We start from the raw sequence: 16255 nt of genomic DNA, 5'->3' as shown, positions 1-16255 counted from the left end.
ACTAACCACTGGCATACTAACCACTGCCATACTAACCACTGCCATACTAACCACTGGCATACTAACCACTGGCATACTAACCACTGGCATACTAACCACTGGCATACTAACCACTGGCATACTAACCACTGGCATACTAACCACTGGCATACTAACCACTGGCATACTAACCACTGCCATACTAACCACTGCCATACTAACCACTGGCATACTAACCACTGCCATACTAACCACTGCCATACTAACCACTGCCATACTAACCACTGCCATACTAACCACTGGCACAGATATATAGTACACAGATGATTTTTCACATCTGCAACTTATTCAAATGGACTTTTGCCATTCCAATCACATCCTAGCACAGACAGACAAATAAATTGACTTCAAACATTTGTTTTAACTTCATCTTCCCATAACAGTAACTTGTGAGGTGAAGCTGGTTCGTATACGACCCCAGCAGTTATTGGGACTGTTACAGCCCTCTGTTCCCTGGTAGGCTTCTAATTAACACCATGGTGTGTGTGCAGGTGTGACAGTGGAGGCAACTCTGCAAACACCAGATGATCAAACCACTTTTACAGAGACAAAAGGTGGATGATACCTTGTTGTCCATATAGCTTTGAAAACCCAAAACAAATATTGGTCACAATAGGTGAACTAGTGTCGGGCAGCCAGTGACAATCATACAGTATGCGACAGTAAAATGCATCTACCTTTGTTTTAATTGCAATCATTATTCTATGTACCATGCGTTTCCCCTGGGCTACATGATAGGGTTGTTTTGAGGCCGGAACATAAATAACTAGATAAATAAAAGTGGCCTCACAGCATCCCCTACAGGACCTCAGGGGATCTGCTCGCAAGACTGACATTACCCTGTGTCACTGATCGAAAGGTCAGTGTTGCATTACACTGTTGATATCAATGGTTAATATTAGGAATTGGGGGAAGGAAAGCAGATCCTAGAGGCAACTTCTACGAACAGCGGGTTTGTTTGTCTTCAGACTAAACTGTTCCTAACAACCACTATAATAACACACAACATTCAGCTCTCAGCATGGCTCATATACAGCTCAATATAAAAACCTAACTGACTGGGTTCTGTTGACCTGTCACAATGTGCAAAAACAACCAGTCTATACAGTACAAGATCCCTTTCCTCTTGGCTGGCTCTCTGTGTGAACACACACACACACACACACACACACACACACACACACACACACACACACACACACACACACACACACACACACACACACACACACACACACACACACACACACACACACACACACACACACACACACACACACACGAAGTCTGACTGGAGAATAGCTAGGTTAACGAGTTCAAGAGGTATAGAGCCTGTTCCTTTGTATCAGAGCTGGATAAACATGGGCTAGAGACAGGAACGCTTGCATGCTCACACACACATTGGTTATGTATCTTCATTCAGCTCTGCTAGTTGCATGGCGTTAGGTTAGACTGCCTGAGAAAGGGAGACAGAGGGCCTGTTGTGTGTGAAAGGTTTAACACCCTGGTCCCATACGAACAACTGCAGTAGTGTTAGCTAGCACTGAACAATGCACAGAAAATAAACAGAATGTGGAAATGGAGGACAGGAGGAAAGAGGGAGAAGAAGCTAATCCTGCTGCACAGTTCTCTCACTGCGACACATTTCATCCTTACAGCTTCATACTGTACTTTCACAAGGAACCGGGTAAGAGCTCCACTCAGCCCCTCTCCTCTGGGCACAGGGCTGGAGTACAAGCCCCTGATGCCCAGGTCTGATGTGCTTGTCCAGTAGAAACAGCTGAATTAATGTCTGTTTCCTAGTAACACTCCCCACCATTAGTCTCGCTCCGAACATAAAAAGAACAATCCTTTCAGTGTTTTTTATATCAGTGAAAGCTTTAGAGTGGACAGAAAGGCACATGACCGTGGAGAGGTCTCTGAATGGCTGTTGCTAGGGTGACTAATATCATGGTGTTTGAGTTCCACTGTGGGCAGGGTGCTCATGGGAGATGTGGTTCAGAGATGTGGCCATTTTGGGGCAAGACCACACCCTTTCACACATCCCTAACCAAGTCTGCTACCAGGGTGTGTGTATATGAGTCAATCTGAAGTGTGCATGTGTGTGTGATCAGACGTGTCCTGTGACTGCCGTGGCTCTTATGGTCCCCACACTGATCTCCTTGTTTCCCTTGATCAGCTGCTGCAGGCTGTGCAGAGCGTTCACAGCAGCGCCTCCTGTCTGTCTGGAGGAGAACTGCAGATCTCCCTGACGAGAGCGCCGACGCTTAACTGACCTCTTAGAGGGAAGAGAGGGGGGGAGGGAGGAGGGAAGGGAGGAGGGGAGAGGGAGGGAGGGAAGGTTGGATGGGAGGAGCACTGCAGCGTGGCCATTACACAGGCCTGGGGGGGAGGAGAGGGGATGGCCTCGGCTGATGTAGGACTCTTCAGAGTGGCTGGAGGAGCAACAGCTGCTACTCTCTGATGGGAAGGGGAGCTCCTTAGAGGACATGTCTTCTAGAGGAGGAGGGGGATTCAGGGAGTGGGGGAGACCATTGCATTTGAGTCCCCCGTTAGCCATCGGAGAAGAGGGGGCTGATAATGCTGCCTTCAGTTTACATCGTTTCTTCTGGAGAGAGAGAGAGAGGATGGAGAGATTGATAGAGTACAGGGCTAACTTTAGAGATGTATAAATATGTTAAGTCATGTTAACCACATCTATACCAGACAGACACACTGCACGGTTACAACCAAACTGGACAGATACCAAGCTCTCAAAGATGGAGAACAGGAGACATTTTGATTCAGTATGAGGTTACAGACAGGACAGGGAAGGGCAGGGACTGTGGGTAGAATGGCATTATAATAATAATGTTTTGTCGTCACACACACTGGATAGGTCCAGTGATGTTTGTGTTGTTTCACAGGGTCAGCCATAATAGCATGCCTGAAGAAAATGATAGTTAAATGCCAAACCTTAGCATCTCTACATGAGTGGCGCAAAGCCATGTTATGTGTCGCAGCTTATTGCCATCTATTGGTGGGTTATAACTTTCAAACCACTGCCCAAGCCTGCCCTGTGCCTGCTCATACATCGTCCCCCTAACAGTGGGCTTCTAGCCTGTGTCAACAGAGAAGTGGTTAACCTAACAAGTTCGTAAATCGCCCATAACCAGAGATCCAGGATCAGCTTAACCCTCCCCAGACCCTACAGTCTTCTTAACCATTAGGATGTGAGGATGCTAAACTGACCTTAGTCTGGGGGCAAGTTCACCCCACTCCACTGATACCATAAGCAAACAAAGATGGCCGCTGGGGCCACCATACAACAGCAGGCGGAGAGGAGACACTGTACCTTTTTCTCTGGTGAGAACCTTAAAGGTTCAACAATGTAAAGGTCGTCAGGGCCTACTGAACAGGGAGAGAACAGGGCCATGTTAATGATGAGATGGCAGGCACACAGGAACACACGTTACAAGCATGACGCCACCTTGCAAGTAGTACTACTGATTTACTATTAAAATAGTATTACACACCCTGACATACTACAGCCCAGAATAAAGGTTATAGCTCCTCTGAAGAGGTTATAGCTAGTAGGTACACTGGGTGACGTAGGGTTCTCTAGTTGTTGTTACTACTTGCAGTGGTGTAACAGGAGCCAGCCAAAAGCATTGTGTTCTATTTATAGTCTCCTTCAGTTTAGCCTCTATATGGACACGCGCTCTGGCCCAGGGACACGCACTCTGGCCCAGGGACACGCACTCTGGCCCAGGGACACGCACTCTGGCCCAGGGACACGCACTCTGGCCCAGGGACACGCACTCTGGCCCAGGGACACGCACTCTGGCCCAGGGACACGGCCCTCTGGCCCAGGGACACGCACTCTGGCCCAGGGACACGCACTCTGGCCCAGGGACACGCACTCTGGCCCAGGGACACGCACTCTGGCCCAGGGACACGCACTCTGGCCCAGGGACACCAGGGACACGCACTCTGGCCCAGGGACACGCACTCTGGCCCAGGGACACGCACTCTGGCCCAGGGACACGCACTCTGGCCCAGGGACACGCACTCTGGCCCAGGGACACGCACTCTGGCCCAGGGACACGCACTCTGGCCCAGGGACACGCACTCTGGCCCAGGGACACGCACTCTGGCCCAGGGACACGCGATAAATAGAGTGGGAAAGAGAGGAAAGAGGAGAATTATGTAACATGGCTGTCTGAATTAAGGTCTTTATTCCTTCATGGTGGGGTGTGGCTCCAGTACCCTTACAGCAGACATACTGTTCAGCAGCATGGACACAGATGGGAGAGCATCTAGTCATGCGGTCGATAATGAAGCTGTCCTCTATACAGGGAGGACATGTAAGGCTTTGAGTCTTTTAGTCCTGCTTCAGCTCCTATGGGTGTGATAGGGCAGCAACACGATGGACAGAACAGCGATGTAGAAGACAGGAAGGGTAGAGGAAAAGGGGGAGGGTGTGTTTATGTGAGAGGCCACATGAGCAGGCCTCTTGTCCTTTTTAGAAAGCTGTAGAGTGACTTGGTGTGTGTACACACTCACCTTCTGAAGTAGGAAAGGTGAAGGACTTGGAGCGTAGGAGAGGACACGATACTCTCCGCTTCAGACTCAAATCATCATAGGAGGAGAAACACCTGGCACATACAGGATATAGGATAGTGCAGTAATGTTAGTAAGGGTTAAACTAAACAACATGGAAGAGATCCAATGTTCCCTATGAAACATTAACTGGACTAAAAGGAACATTATATCAGACCTACAAAAGCAACAACAATACTCTTATAAATAATGTGGGGAGATCAGACAACGGTGTGTGTGTGTGTGTGTTTACCTCTTGGGGCTGGGGTAGTGGTTGACTGCAGTGTGTGTGTGTTTACCTCTTGGGGCTGGGGTAGTGGTTGACTGCAGTGTGTGTGTGTTTACCTCTTGGGGCTGGGGTAGTGGTTGACTGCAGTGTGTGTGTGTTTACCTCTTGGGGCTGGGGTAGTGGTTGACTGCAGTGTGTGTGTGTGTGTGTTTACCTCTTGGGGCTGGGGTAGTGGTTGACTGCAGTGTGTGTGTGTTTACCTCTTGGGGCTGGGGTAGTGGTTGACTGCAGTGTGTGTGTGTTTACCTCTTGGGGCTGGGGTAGTGGTTGACTGCAGTGTGTGTGTGTGTTTTACCTCTTGGGGCTGGGGTAGTGGTTGACTGCAGTGTGTGTGTGTTTACCTCTTGGGGCTGGGGTAGTGGTTGACTGCAGTGTGTGTGTTTACCTCTTGGGGCTGGGGTAGTGGTTGACTGCGTGTGTGTGTGTGTGTGTTTTACCTCTTGGGGCTGGGGTAGTGGTTGACTGCAGTGTGTGTGTGTTTACCTCTTGGGGCTGGGGTAGTGGTTGACTGCGGTGTGTGTGTGTGTGTTTACCTCTTGGGGCTGGGGTAGTGGTTGACTGCAGTGTGTGTGTGTTTACCTCTTGGGGCTGGGGTAGTGGTTGACTGCAGTGTGTGTGTGTTTACCTCTTGGGGCTGGGGTAGTGGTTGACTGCGGTGTGTGTGTGTGTTTACCTCTTGGGGCTGGGGTAGTGGTTGACTGCGGTGTGTGTGTGTGTTTACCTCTTGGGGCTGGGGTAGTGGTTGACTGCAGTGTGTGTGTGTGTTTACCTCTTGGGGCTGGGGTAGTGGTTGACTGCGGTGTGTGTGTGTGTTTACCTCTTGGGGCTGGGGTAGTGGTTGACTGCGGTGTGTGTGTGTTTACCTCTCGGTGCTGGGGTAGTGGTTGACTGCAGTGTGTGTGTGTTTACCTCTTGGGGCTGGGGTAGTGGTTGACTGCGGTGTGTGTGTGTGTTTACCTCTTGGGGCTGGGGTAGTGGTTGACTGCGGTGTGTGTGTGTGTTTACCTCTTGGGGCTGGGGTAGTGGTTGACTGCAGTGTGTGTGTGTGTTTACCTCTTGGGGCTGGGGTAGTGGTTGACTGCAGTGTGTGTGTGTTTACCTCTTGGGGCTGGGGTAGTGGTTGACTGCAGTGTGTGTGTGTTTACCTCTTGGGGCTGGGGTAGTGGTTGACTGCGGTGTGTGTGTGTGTTTACTTCTTGGGGCTGGGGTAGTGGTTGACTGCAGTGTGTGTGTGTTTACCTCTTGGGGCTGGGGTAGTGGTTGACTGCGGTGTGTGTGTGTTTACCTCTTGGGGCTGGGGTAGTGGTTGACTGCAGTGTGTGTGTGTTTACCTCTTGGGGCTGGGGTAGTGGTTGACTGCAGTGTGTGTGTGTTTACCTCTTGGGGCTGGGGTAGTGGTTGACTGCAGTGTGTGTGTGTTTACCTCTTGGGGCTGGGGTAGTGGTTGACTGCAGTGTGTGTGTGTTTACCTCTTGGGGCTGGGGTAGTGATTGACTGCAGTGTGTGTGTGTATTTACCTCTTGGGGCTGGGGTAGTGATTGACTGCGGTGTGTGTGTGTGTTTTCCTCTTGGGGCTGGGGTAGTGATTGACTGCGGTGTGTGTGTTTACCTCTTGGGGCTGGGGTAGTGGTTGACTGCGGTGTGTGTGTTTACCTCTTGGGGCTGGGGTAGTGATTGACTGCGGTGTGTGTGTGTGTGTGTTTACCTCTTGGGGCTGGGGTAGTGGTTGACTGCAGTGTGTGTGTGTGTGTTTTCCTCTTGGGGCTGGGGTAGTGATTGACTGCGGTGTGTGTGTGTGTGTTTACCTCTTGGGGCTGGGGTAGTGGTTGACTGCGGTGTGTGTGTGTGTTTTCCTCTTGGGGCTGGGGTAGTGATTGACTGCGGTGTGTGTGTGTTTACCTCTTGGGGCTGGGGTAGTGATTGACTGCGGTGTGTGTGTGTGTGTTTACCTCTTGGGGCTGGGGTAGTGATTGACTGCGGTGTGTGTGTGTGTGTTTACCTCTTGGGGCTGGGGTAGTGATTGACTGCAGTGTGTGTGTGTGTGTTTACCTCTTGGGGCTGGTTTAGTGGTTGACTGCAGTGTGTGTGTGTGTTTACCTCTTGGGGCTGGGGTAGTGGTTGACTGCAGTGTGTGTGTGTGTGTTTACCTCTTGGGGCTGGGGTAGTGGTTGACTGCAGTGTGTGTGTGTTTACCTCTTGGGGCTGGGGTAGTGGTTGACTGCAGTGTGTGTGTGTTTACCTCTTGGGGCTGGGGTAGTGGTTGACTGCAGTGTGTGTGTGTGTGTGTTTACCTCTTGGGGCTGGGGTAGTGGTTGACTGCAGTGTGTGTGTGTGTGTGTGTGTGTGTGTGTGTGTGTGTGTGTGTTGTGTGTGTGTGTGTGGGGCTGGGGTGTGGTGTGACTGCAGTGTGTGTGTGTGTTTTACCTCTTGGGGCTGGGGTAGTGGTTGACTGCAGTGTGTGTGTGTGTTTACCTCTTGGGGCTGGGGTAGTGGTTGACTGCGGTGTGTGTGTGTTTACCTCTTGGGGCTGGGGTAGTGGTTGACTGCGGTGTGTGTGTGTTGCTGTTTTACCTCTTGGGGCTGGGGTAGTGGTTGACTGCGGTGTGTGTGACTGTGTGTGTGTTGCTGTGTTTACCTCTTGGGGCTGGGGTAGTGGTTGACTGCGGTGTGTGTGACTGTGTGTGTGTTGCTGTGTTTACCTCTTGGGGCTGGGGTAGTGGTTGACTGCGGTGTGCGTGACTGTGTGTTGTGTTTACCTCTTGGGGCTGGGGTAGTGGTTGCCTGCGGTGTGTGTGTGTTTACCTCTTGGGGCTTGGGTAGTGGTTGACTGCGGTGTGTGTGTTGCTGTGTTTACCTCTTGGGGCTGGGGTAGTGGTTGACTGCGGTGTGTGTGTGTTTACCTCTTGGGGCTGGGGTAGTGGTTGACTGCGGTGTGTGTGTGTGTGTTTACCTCTTGGGGCTGGGGTAGTGGTTGACTGCGGTGTGTGTGTGTGTGTTTACCTCTTGGGGCTGGGGTAGTGGTTGACTGCGGTGTGTGTGTGTGTTTTCCTCTTGGGGCTGGGGTAGTGATTGACTGCGGTGTGTGTGTGTTTACCTCTTGGGGCTGGGGTAGTGATTGACTGCGGTGTGTGTGTGTGTGTGTTTACCTCTTGGGGCTGGGGTAGTGATTGACTGCGGTGTGTGTGTGTGTGTTTACCTCTTGGGGCTGGGGTAGTGATTGACTGCAGTGTGTGTGTGTGTGTTTACCTCTTGGAGCTGGTTTAGTGGTTGACTGCAGTGTGTGTGTGTGTTTACCTCTTGGGGCTGGGGTAGTGGTTGACTGCAGTGTGTGTGTGTGTGTTTACCTCTTGGGGCTGGGGTAGTGGTTGACTGCAGTGTGTGTGTGTTTACCTCTTGGGGCTGGGGTAGTGGTTGACTGCAGTGTGTGTGTGTTTACCTCTTGGGGCTGGGGTAGTGGTTGACTGCAGTGTGTGTGTGTGTGTGTTTACCTCTTGGGGCTGGGGTAGTGGTTGACTGCAGTGTGTGTGTGTTGTGTGTCTTGGGGCTGGGTGTAGTGGTTGACTGGGGCTGGGGTGTGGTGACTGTGTGTGTGTTTACCTCTTGGGGCTGGGGTAGTGGTTGACTGCGGTGTGTGTGTTGTGTTTACCTCTTGGGGCTGGGGTAGTGGTTGACTGCGGTGTGTGTGTGTGTTTACCTCTTGGGGCTGGGGTAGTGGTTGACTGCTGTGTGTGTGTGTGTGTTTACCTCTTGGGGCTGGGGTAGTGGTTGACTGCAGTGTGTGTGTGTTTGGTTGACTGTGTGTGACTGTGTTTGTTTACCTCTTGGGGCTGGGGTAGTGGTTGACTGCAGTGTGTGTGTGTTTACCTCTTGGGGCTGGGGTAGTGGTTGACTGCGGTGTGTGTGTGTGTTTACTTCTTGGGGCTGGGGTAGTGGTTGACTGCAGTGTGTGTGTGTTTACCTCTTGGGGCTGGGGTAGTGGTTGACTGCGGTGTGTGTGTGTTTACCTCTTGGGGCTGGGGTAGTGGTTGACTGCAGTGTGTGTGTGTTTACCTCTTGGGGCTGGGGTAGTGGTTGACTGCAGTGTGTGTGTGTTTACCTCTTGGGGCTGGGGTAGTGGTTGACTGCAGTGTGTGTGTGTTTACCTCTTGGGGCTGGGGTAGTGGTTGACTGCAGTGTGTGTGTGTTTACCTCTTGGGGCTGGGGTAGTGATTGACTGCAGGTGTGTGTGTGTATTTACCTCTTGGGGCTGGGGTAGTGATTGACTGCGGTGTGTGTGTGTGTTTTCCTCTTGGGGCTGGGGTAGTGATTGACTGCGGTGTGTGTGTTTACCTCTTGGGGCTGGGGTAGTGGTTGACTGCGGTGTGTGTGTTTACCTCTTGGGGCTGGGGTAGTGATTGACTGCGGTGTGTGTGTGTGTGTGTTTACCTCTTGGGGCTGGGGTAGTGGTTGACTGCAGTGTGTGTGTGTGTGTTTTCCTCTTGGGGCTGGGGTAGTGATTGACTGCGGTGTGTGTGTGTGTGTTTACCTCTTGGGGCTGGGGTAGTGGTTGACTGCGGTGTGTGTGTGTGTTTTCCTCTTGGGGCTGGGGTAGTGATTGACTGCGGTGTGTGTGTGTTTACCTCTTGGGGCTGGGGTAGTGATTGACTGCGGTGTGTGTGTGTGTGTTTACCTCTTGGGGCTGGGGTAGTGATTGACTGCGGTGTGTGTGTGTGTGTTTACCTCTTGGGGCTGGGGTAGTGATTGACTGCAGTGTGTGTGTGTGTGTTTACCTCTTGGGGCTGGTTTAGTGGTTGACTGCAGTGTGTGTGTGTGTTTACCTCTTGGGGCTGGGGTAGTGGTTGACTGCAGTGTGTGTGTGTGTGTTTACCTCTTGGGGCTGGGGTAGTGGTTGACTGCAGTGTGTGTGTGTTTACCTCTTGGGGCTGGGGTAGTGGTTGACTGCAGTGTGTGTGTGTTTACCTCTTGGGGCTGGGGTAGTGGTTGACTGCAGTGTGTGTGTGTGTGTGTTTACCTCTTGGGGCTGGGGTAGTGGTTGACTGCAGTGTGTGTGTGTGTGTGTGTGTGTGTGTGTGTGTGTGTGTGTGTGTGTGTGTGTGTGTGTGTGTGTGTGTGTGTGTGTTTACCTCTTGGGGCTGGGGTAGTGGTTGACTGCAGTGTGTGTGTGTGTTTACCTCTTGGGGCTGGGGTAGTGGTTGACTGCGGTGTGTGTGTGTTTACCTCTTGGGGCTGGGGTAGTGGTTGACTGCGGTGTGTGTGTGTTTACCTCTTGGGGCTGGGGTAGTGGTTGACTGCGGTGTGTGTGACTGTGTGTGTGTTGCTGTGTTTACCTCTTGGGGCTGGGGTAGTGGTTGACTGCGGTGTGTGTGACTGTGTGTGTGTTGCTGTGTTTACCTCTTGGGGCTGGGGTAGTGGTTGACTGCGGTGTGCGTGACTGCGGTGTGTGTGTGTTTACCTCTTGGGGCTGGGGTAGTGGTTGCCTGCGGTGTGTGTGTGTTTACCTCTTGGGGCTTGGGTAGTGGTTGACTGCGGTGTGTGTGTTGCTGTGTTTACCTCTTGGGGCTGGGGTAGTGGTTGACTGCGGTGTGTGTGTGTTTACCTCTTGGGCCTGGGGTAGTGGTTGACTGCGGTGTGTGTGTGTGTGTTTACCTCTTGGGGCTGGGGTAGTGGTTGACTGCGGTGTGTGTGTGTTGTGGGGTTGGTTGACCTCTTGTGGTGTGTGTTTACCTGGGGCTGGGGTAGTGGTTGACTGTGTGTGTGTGTGTTTTCCTCTTGGGGCTGGGGTAGTGATTGACTGCGGTGTGTGTGTGTTTACCTCTTGGGGCTGGGGTAGTGATTGACTGCGGTGTGTGTGTGTGTGTGTTTACCTCTTGGGGCTGGGGTAGTGATTGACTGCGGTGTGTGTGTGTGTGTGTGTTTACCTCTTGGGGCTGGGGTAGTGATTGACTGCAGTGTGTGTGTGTGTGTTTACCTCTTGGAGCTGGTTTAGTGGTTGACTGCAGTGTGTGTGTGTGTTTACCTCTTGGGGCTGGGGTAGTGGTTGACTGCAGTGTGTGTGTGTGTGTTTACCTCTTGGGGCTGGGGTAGTGGTTGACTGCAGTGTGTGTGTGTTTACCTCTTGGGGCTGGGGTAGTGGTTGACTGCAGTGTGTGTGTGTTTACCTCTTGGGGCTGGGGTAGTGGTTGACTGCAGTGTGTGTGTGTGTGTGTTTACCTCTTGGGGCTGGGGTAGTGGTTGACTGCAGTGTGTGTGTGTGTGTGTGTGTGTGTGTGTGTGTGTGTGTTTACCTCTTGGGGCTGGGGTAGTGGTTGACTGCAGTGTGTGTGTGTGTTTACCTCTTGGGGCTGGGGTAGTGGTTGACTGCGGTGTGTGTGTGTTTACCTCTTGGGGCTGGGGTAGTGGTTGACTGCGGTGTGTGTGTGTTTACCTCTTGGGGCTGGGGTAGTGGTTGACTGCGGTGTGTGTGACTGTGTGTGTGTTGCTGTGTTTACCTCTTGGGGCTGGGGTAGTGGTTGACTGCGGTGTGTGTGACTGTGTGTGTGTTGCTGTGTTTACCTCTTGGGGCTGGGGTAGTGGTTGACTGCGGTGTGTGTGACGGTGTGTGTTGCTGTGTTTACCTCTTGGGGCTGGGGTAGTGGTTGACTGCGGTGTGTGTGACTGTGTGTGTGTTGCTGTGTTTACCTCTTGGGGCTGGGGTAGTGGTTGACTGCGGTGTGTGTGTGTTTACCTCTTGGGGCTGGGGTAGTGGTTGCCTGCGGTGTGTGTGTGTTTACCTCTTGGGGCTTGGGTAGTGGTTGACTGCGGTGTGTGTGTTGCTGTGTTTACCTCTTGGGGCTGGGGTAGTGGTTGACTGCGGTGTGTGTGTGTTTACCTCTTGGGGCTGTGGTAGTGGTTGACTGCGGTGTGTGTGTGTGTGTTTACCTCTTGGGGCTGGGGTAGTGGTTGACTGCGGTGTGTGTGTGTTTACCTCTTGGGGCTGGGGTAGTGGTTGACTGCGGTGTGTGTGTGTTTACCTCTTGGGGCTGGGGTAGTGGTTGACTACGGTGTGTGTGTTGCTGTGTTTACCTCTTGGGGCTGGGGTAGTGGTTGACTGCGGTGTGTGTGTTGCTGTGTTTACCTCTTGGGGCTGGGGTAGTGGTTGACTGCGGTGTGTGTGACTGTGTGTTGCTGTGTTTACCTCTTGGGGTAGTGGTTGACTGCGGTGTGTGTGACTGTGTGTGTGTTGCTGTGTTTACCTCTTGGGGCTGGGGTAGTGGTTGACTGCGGTGTGTGTGACTGTGTGTGTGTTGCTGTGTTTACCTCTTGGGACTGGGGTAGTGGTTGACTGCGGTGTGTGTGACGGTGTGTGTTGCTGTGTTTACCTCTTGGGGCTGGGGTAGTGGTTGACTGCGGTGTGTGTGACTGTGTGTGTGTTGCTGTGTTTACCTCTTGGGGCTGGGGTAGTGGTTGACTGCGGTGTGTGTGACGGTGTGTGTTGCTGTGTTTACCTCTTGGGGCTGGGGTAGTGGTTGACTGCGGTGTGTGTGACGGTGTGTGTTGCTGTGTTTACCTCTTGGGGCTGGGGTAGTGGTTGACTGCGGTGTGTGTGACTGTGTGTGTGTTGCTGTGTTTACCTCTTGGGGCTGGGGTAGTGGTTGACTGCGGTGTGTGTGTTGCTGTGTTTACCTCTTGGGGCTGGGGTAGTGGTTGACTGCGGTGTGTGTGACTGTGTGTGTGTTGCTGTGTTTACCTCTTGGGGCTGGGGTAGTGGTTGACTGCGGTGTGTGTGACGGTGTGTGTTGCTGTGTTTACCTCTTGGGGCTGGGGTAGTGGTTGACTGCGGTGTGTGTGTTGCTGTGTTTACCTCTTGGGGCTGGGGTCGTGGTTGACTGCGGTGTGTGTTTACCTCTTGGGGCTGGGGTAGTGGTTGACTGCGGTGTGTGTGACTGTGTGTGTTGCTGTGTTTACCTCTTGGGGTAGTGGTTGACTGCGGTGTGTGTGACTGTGTGTGTGTTGCTGTGTTTACCTCTTGGGGCTGGGGTAGTGGTTGACTGCGGTGTGTGTGTTTACGTGTGTTGCTGTGTTTACCTCTTGGGGCTGGGGTAGTGGTTGACTGCGGTGTGTGTGTTGCTGTGTTTACCTCTTGGGGCTGGGGTCGTGGTTGACTGCGGTGTGTGTTTTACCTCTTGGGGCTGGGGTAGTGGTTGACTGCGGTGTGTGTGACTGTGTGTGTGTTGCTGTGTTTACCTCTTGGGGCTGGGGTAGTGGTTGACTGCGGCGTGTGTGACGGTGTGTGTTGCTGTGTTTACCTCTTGGGGCTGGGGTAGTGGTTGACTGCGGTGTGTGTTTACCTCTTGGGGCTGGGGTAGTGGTTGACTGCGGTGTGTGTGTTTACCTCTTGGGGCTGGGGTCGTGGTTGACTGCTTGGGGCTGGGGTAGTGGTTGACTGTGTGTGTGTTTACCTCTTGGGGCTGGGGTGCGTGGTTGACTGCGGTGTGTGTTTACCTCTTGGGGCTGGGGTCGTGGTTGACTGCGGTGTGTTTACCTCTTGGGGCTGGGGTAGTGGTTGACTGCGGTGTGTGTTTACCTCTTGGGGCTGGGGTAGTGGTTGACTGCGGTGTGTGTTTACCTCTTGGGGCTGGGGTAGTGGTTGACTGCGGTGTGTGTTTACCTCTTGGGGCTGGGGTAGTGGTTGACTGCGGTGTGTGTGACTGTGTGTGTTGCTGTGTTTACCTCTTGGGGTAGTGGTTGACTGCGGTGTGTGTGACTGTGTGTGTGTTGCTGTGTTTACCTCTTGGGGCTGGGGTAGTGGTTGACTGCGGTGTGTGTGTTGCTGTGTTTACCTCTTGGGGCTGGGGTCGTGGTTGACTGCGGTGTGTGTTTACCTCTTGGGGCTGGGGTAGTGGTTGACTGCGGTGTGTGTGACTGTGTGTGTTGCTGTGTTACCTCTTGGGGTAGTGGTTGACTGCGGTGTGTGTGACTGTGTGTGTGTTGCTGTGTTTACCTCTTGGGGCTGGGGTAGTGGTTGACTGCGGCGTGTGTTGCTGTGTTTACCTCTTGGGGCTGGGGTAGTGGTTGACTGCGGTGTGTGTGTTGCTGTGTTTACCTCTTGGGGCTGGGGTAGTGGTTGACTGCGGTGTGTGTTTACCTCTTGGGGCTGGGGTAGTGGTTGACTGCGGTGTGTGTGACTGTGTGTGTTGCTGTGTTTACCTCTTGGGGTAGTGGTTGACTGCGGTGTGTGTGACTGTGTGTGTGTTGCTGTGTTTACCTCTTGGGGCTGGGGTAGTGGTTGACTGCGGTGTGTGTGTTGCTGTGTTTACCTCTTGGGGCTGGGGTCGTGGTTGACTGCGGTGTGTGTTTACCTCTTGGGGCTGGGGTAGTGGTTGACTGCGGTGTGTGTGACTGTGTGTGTTGCTGTGTGTGTGTGTTTACCTCTCGGTGCTGGGGTAGTGGTTGACTGCAGTGAGTGTGTGTTTACCTCTTGGGGCTGGGGTAGTGGTTGACTGCAGTGTGTGTGTGTTTACCTCTTGGGGCTGGGGTAGTGGTTGACTGCGGTGTGTGTGTGTGTTTACCTCTTGGGGCTGGGGTAGTGGTTGACTGCAGTGTGTGTGTGTTTACCTCTTGGGGCTGGGGTAGTGGTTGACTGCAGTGTGTGTGTGTTTACCTCTTGGGGCTGGGGTAGTGGTTGACTGCAGTGTGTGTGTGTTTACCTCTTGGGGCTGGGGTAGTGGTTGACTGCAGTGTGTGTGTGTTTACCTCTTGGGGCTGGGGTAGTGGTTGACTGCAGTGTGTGTGTTTACCTCTTGGGGCTGGGGTAGTGGTTGACTGCGGTGTGTGTGTGTGTGTTTACCTCTCGGTGCTGGGGTAGTGATTGACTGCGGTGTGTGTGTGTTTACCTCTTGGGGCTGGGGTAGTGGTTGACTGCGGTGTGTGTGTGTGTGTTTACCTCTCGGTGCTGGGGTAGTGATTGACTGCGGTGTGTGTGTGTTTACCTCTTGGGGCTGGGGTAGTGGTTGACTGCGGTGTGTGTGTGTTTACCTCTTGGGGCTGGGGTAGTGGTTGACTGCGGTGTGTGTGTGTGTTTACCTCTTGGGGCTGGGGTAGTGGTTGACTGCGGTGTGTGTGTGTGTTTACCTCTTGGGGCTGGGGTAGTGGTTGACTGCGGTGTGTGTGTGTGTTTACCTCTTGGGGCTGGGGTAGTGGTTGACTGCAGTGTGTGTGTGTGTTTACCTCTTGGGGCTGGGGTAGTGGTTGACTGCGGTGTGTGTGTGTTTACCTCTTGGGCTGGGGTAGTGGTTGACTGCAGTGTGTGTGTGTTTACCTCTTGGGGCTGGGGTAGTGGTTGACTGCGGTGTGTGTGTGTGTTTACCTCTTGGGGCTGGGGTAGTGGTTGACTGCGGTGTGTGTGTGTGTTTACCTCTTGGGGCTGGGGTAGTGGTTGACTGCAGTGTGTGTGTGTTTACCTCTTGGGGCTGGGGTAGTGGTTGACTGCAGTGTGTGTGTGTTTACCTCTTGGGGCTGGGGTAGTGGTTGACTGCAGTGTGTGTGTGTTTACCTCTTGGGGCTGGGGTAGTGGTTGACTGCGGTGTGTGTGTGTGTTTACTTCTTGGGGCTGGGGTAGTGGTTGACTGCAGTGTGTGTGTGTTTACCTCTTGGGGCTGGGGTAGTGGTTGACTGCGGTGTGTGTGTGTTTACCTCTTGGGGCTGGGGTAGTGGTTGACTGCAGTGTGTGTGTGTTTACCTCTTGGGGCTGGGGTAGTGGTTGACTGCAGTGTGTGTGTGTTTACCTCTTGGGGCTGGGGTAGTGGTTGACTGCTGCAGTGTGTGTGTGTTTACCTCTTGGGGCTGGGGTAGTGGTTGACTGCAGTGTGTGTGTGTTTACCTCTTGGGGCTGGGGTAGTGATTGACTGCAGTGTGTGTGTGTATTTACCTCTTGGGGCTGGGGTAGTGATTGACTGCGGTGTGTGTGTGTGTTTTCCTCTTGGGGCTGGGGTAGTGATTGACTGCGGTGTGTGTGTGTGTGTGTTTACCTCTTGGGGCTGGGGTAGTGATTGACTGCGGTGTGTGTGTGTGTGTTTACCTCTTGGGGCTGGGGTAGTGATTGACTGCAGTGTGTGTGTGTGTGTTTACCTCTTGGAGCTGGTTTAGTGGTTGACTGCAGTGTGTGTGTGTGTTTACCTCTTGGGGCTGGGGTAGTGGTTGACTGCAGTGTGTGTGTGTGTGTTTACCTCTTGGGGCTGGGGTAGTGGTTGACTGCAGTGTGTGTGTGTTTACCTCTTGGGGCTGGGGTAGTGGTTGACTGCAGTGTGTGTGTGTTTACCTCTTGGGGCTGGGGTAGTGGTTGACTGCAGTGTGTGTGTGTGTGTGTTT

General features: G+C 52.9%; 1 protein-coding gene across 1 annotated transcript in view; it reads right to left on the bottom strand.

Moving 5' to 3' along the window:
• Nucleotides 1-1005: 1005 nt before the first annotated feature.
• Nucleotides 1006-16255, bottom strand: part of LOC123996862 (SUN domain-containing ossification factor-like) — a 45377-nt gene continuing 30127 nt past the window's right edge. The window contains 3 exon segments of the mRNA XM_046300641.1: nucleotides 1006-2647; nucleotides 3374-3429; nucleotides 4585-4676. Of these exon segments, the coding sequence (XP_046156597.1) occupies nucleotides 2150-2647; nucleotides 3374-3429; nucleotides 4585-4676 (646 nt within the window). The 3' untranslated portion in view covers nucleotides 1006-2149.

Source organism: Oncorhynchus gorbuscha, linkage group LG15 (assembly GCF_021184085.1).
Source record: "Oncorhynchus gorbuscha isolate QuinsamMale2020 ecotype Even-year linkage group LG15, OgorEven_v1.0, whole genome shotgun sequence".
Taxonomy (NCBI): Eukaryota; Metazoa; Chordata; class Actinopteri; order Salmoniformes; family Salmonidae; genus Oncorhynchus; species Oncorhynchus gorbuscha.
This window is presented reverse-complemented; position numbering and strand designations above follow the sequence as displayed.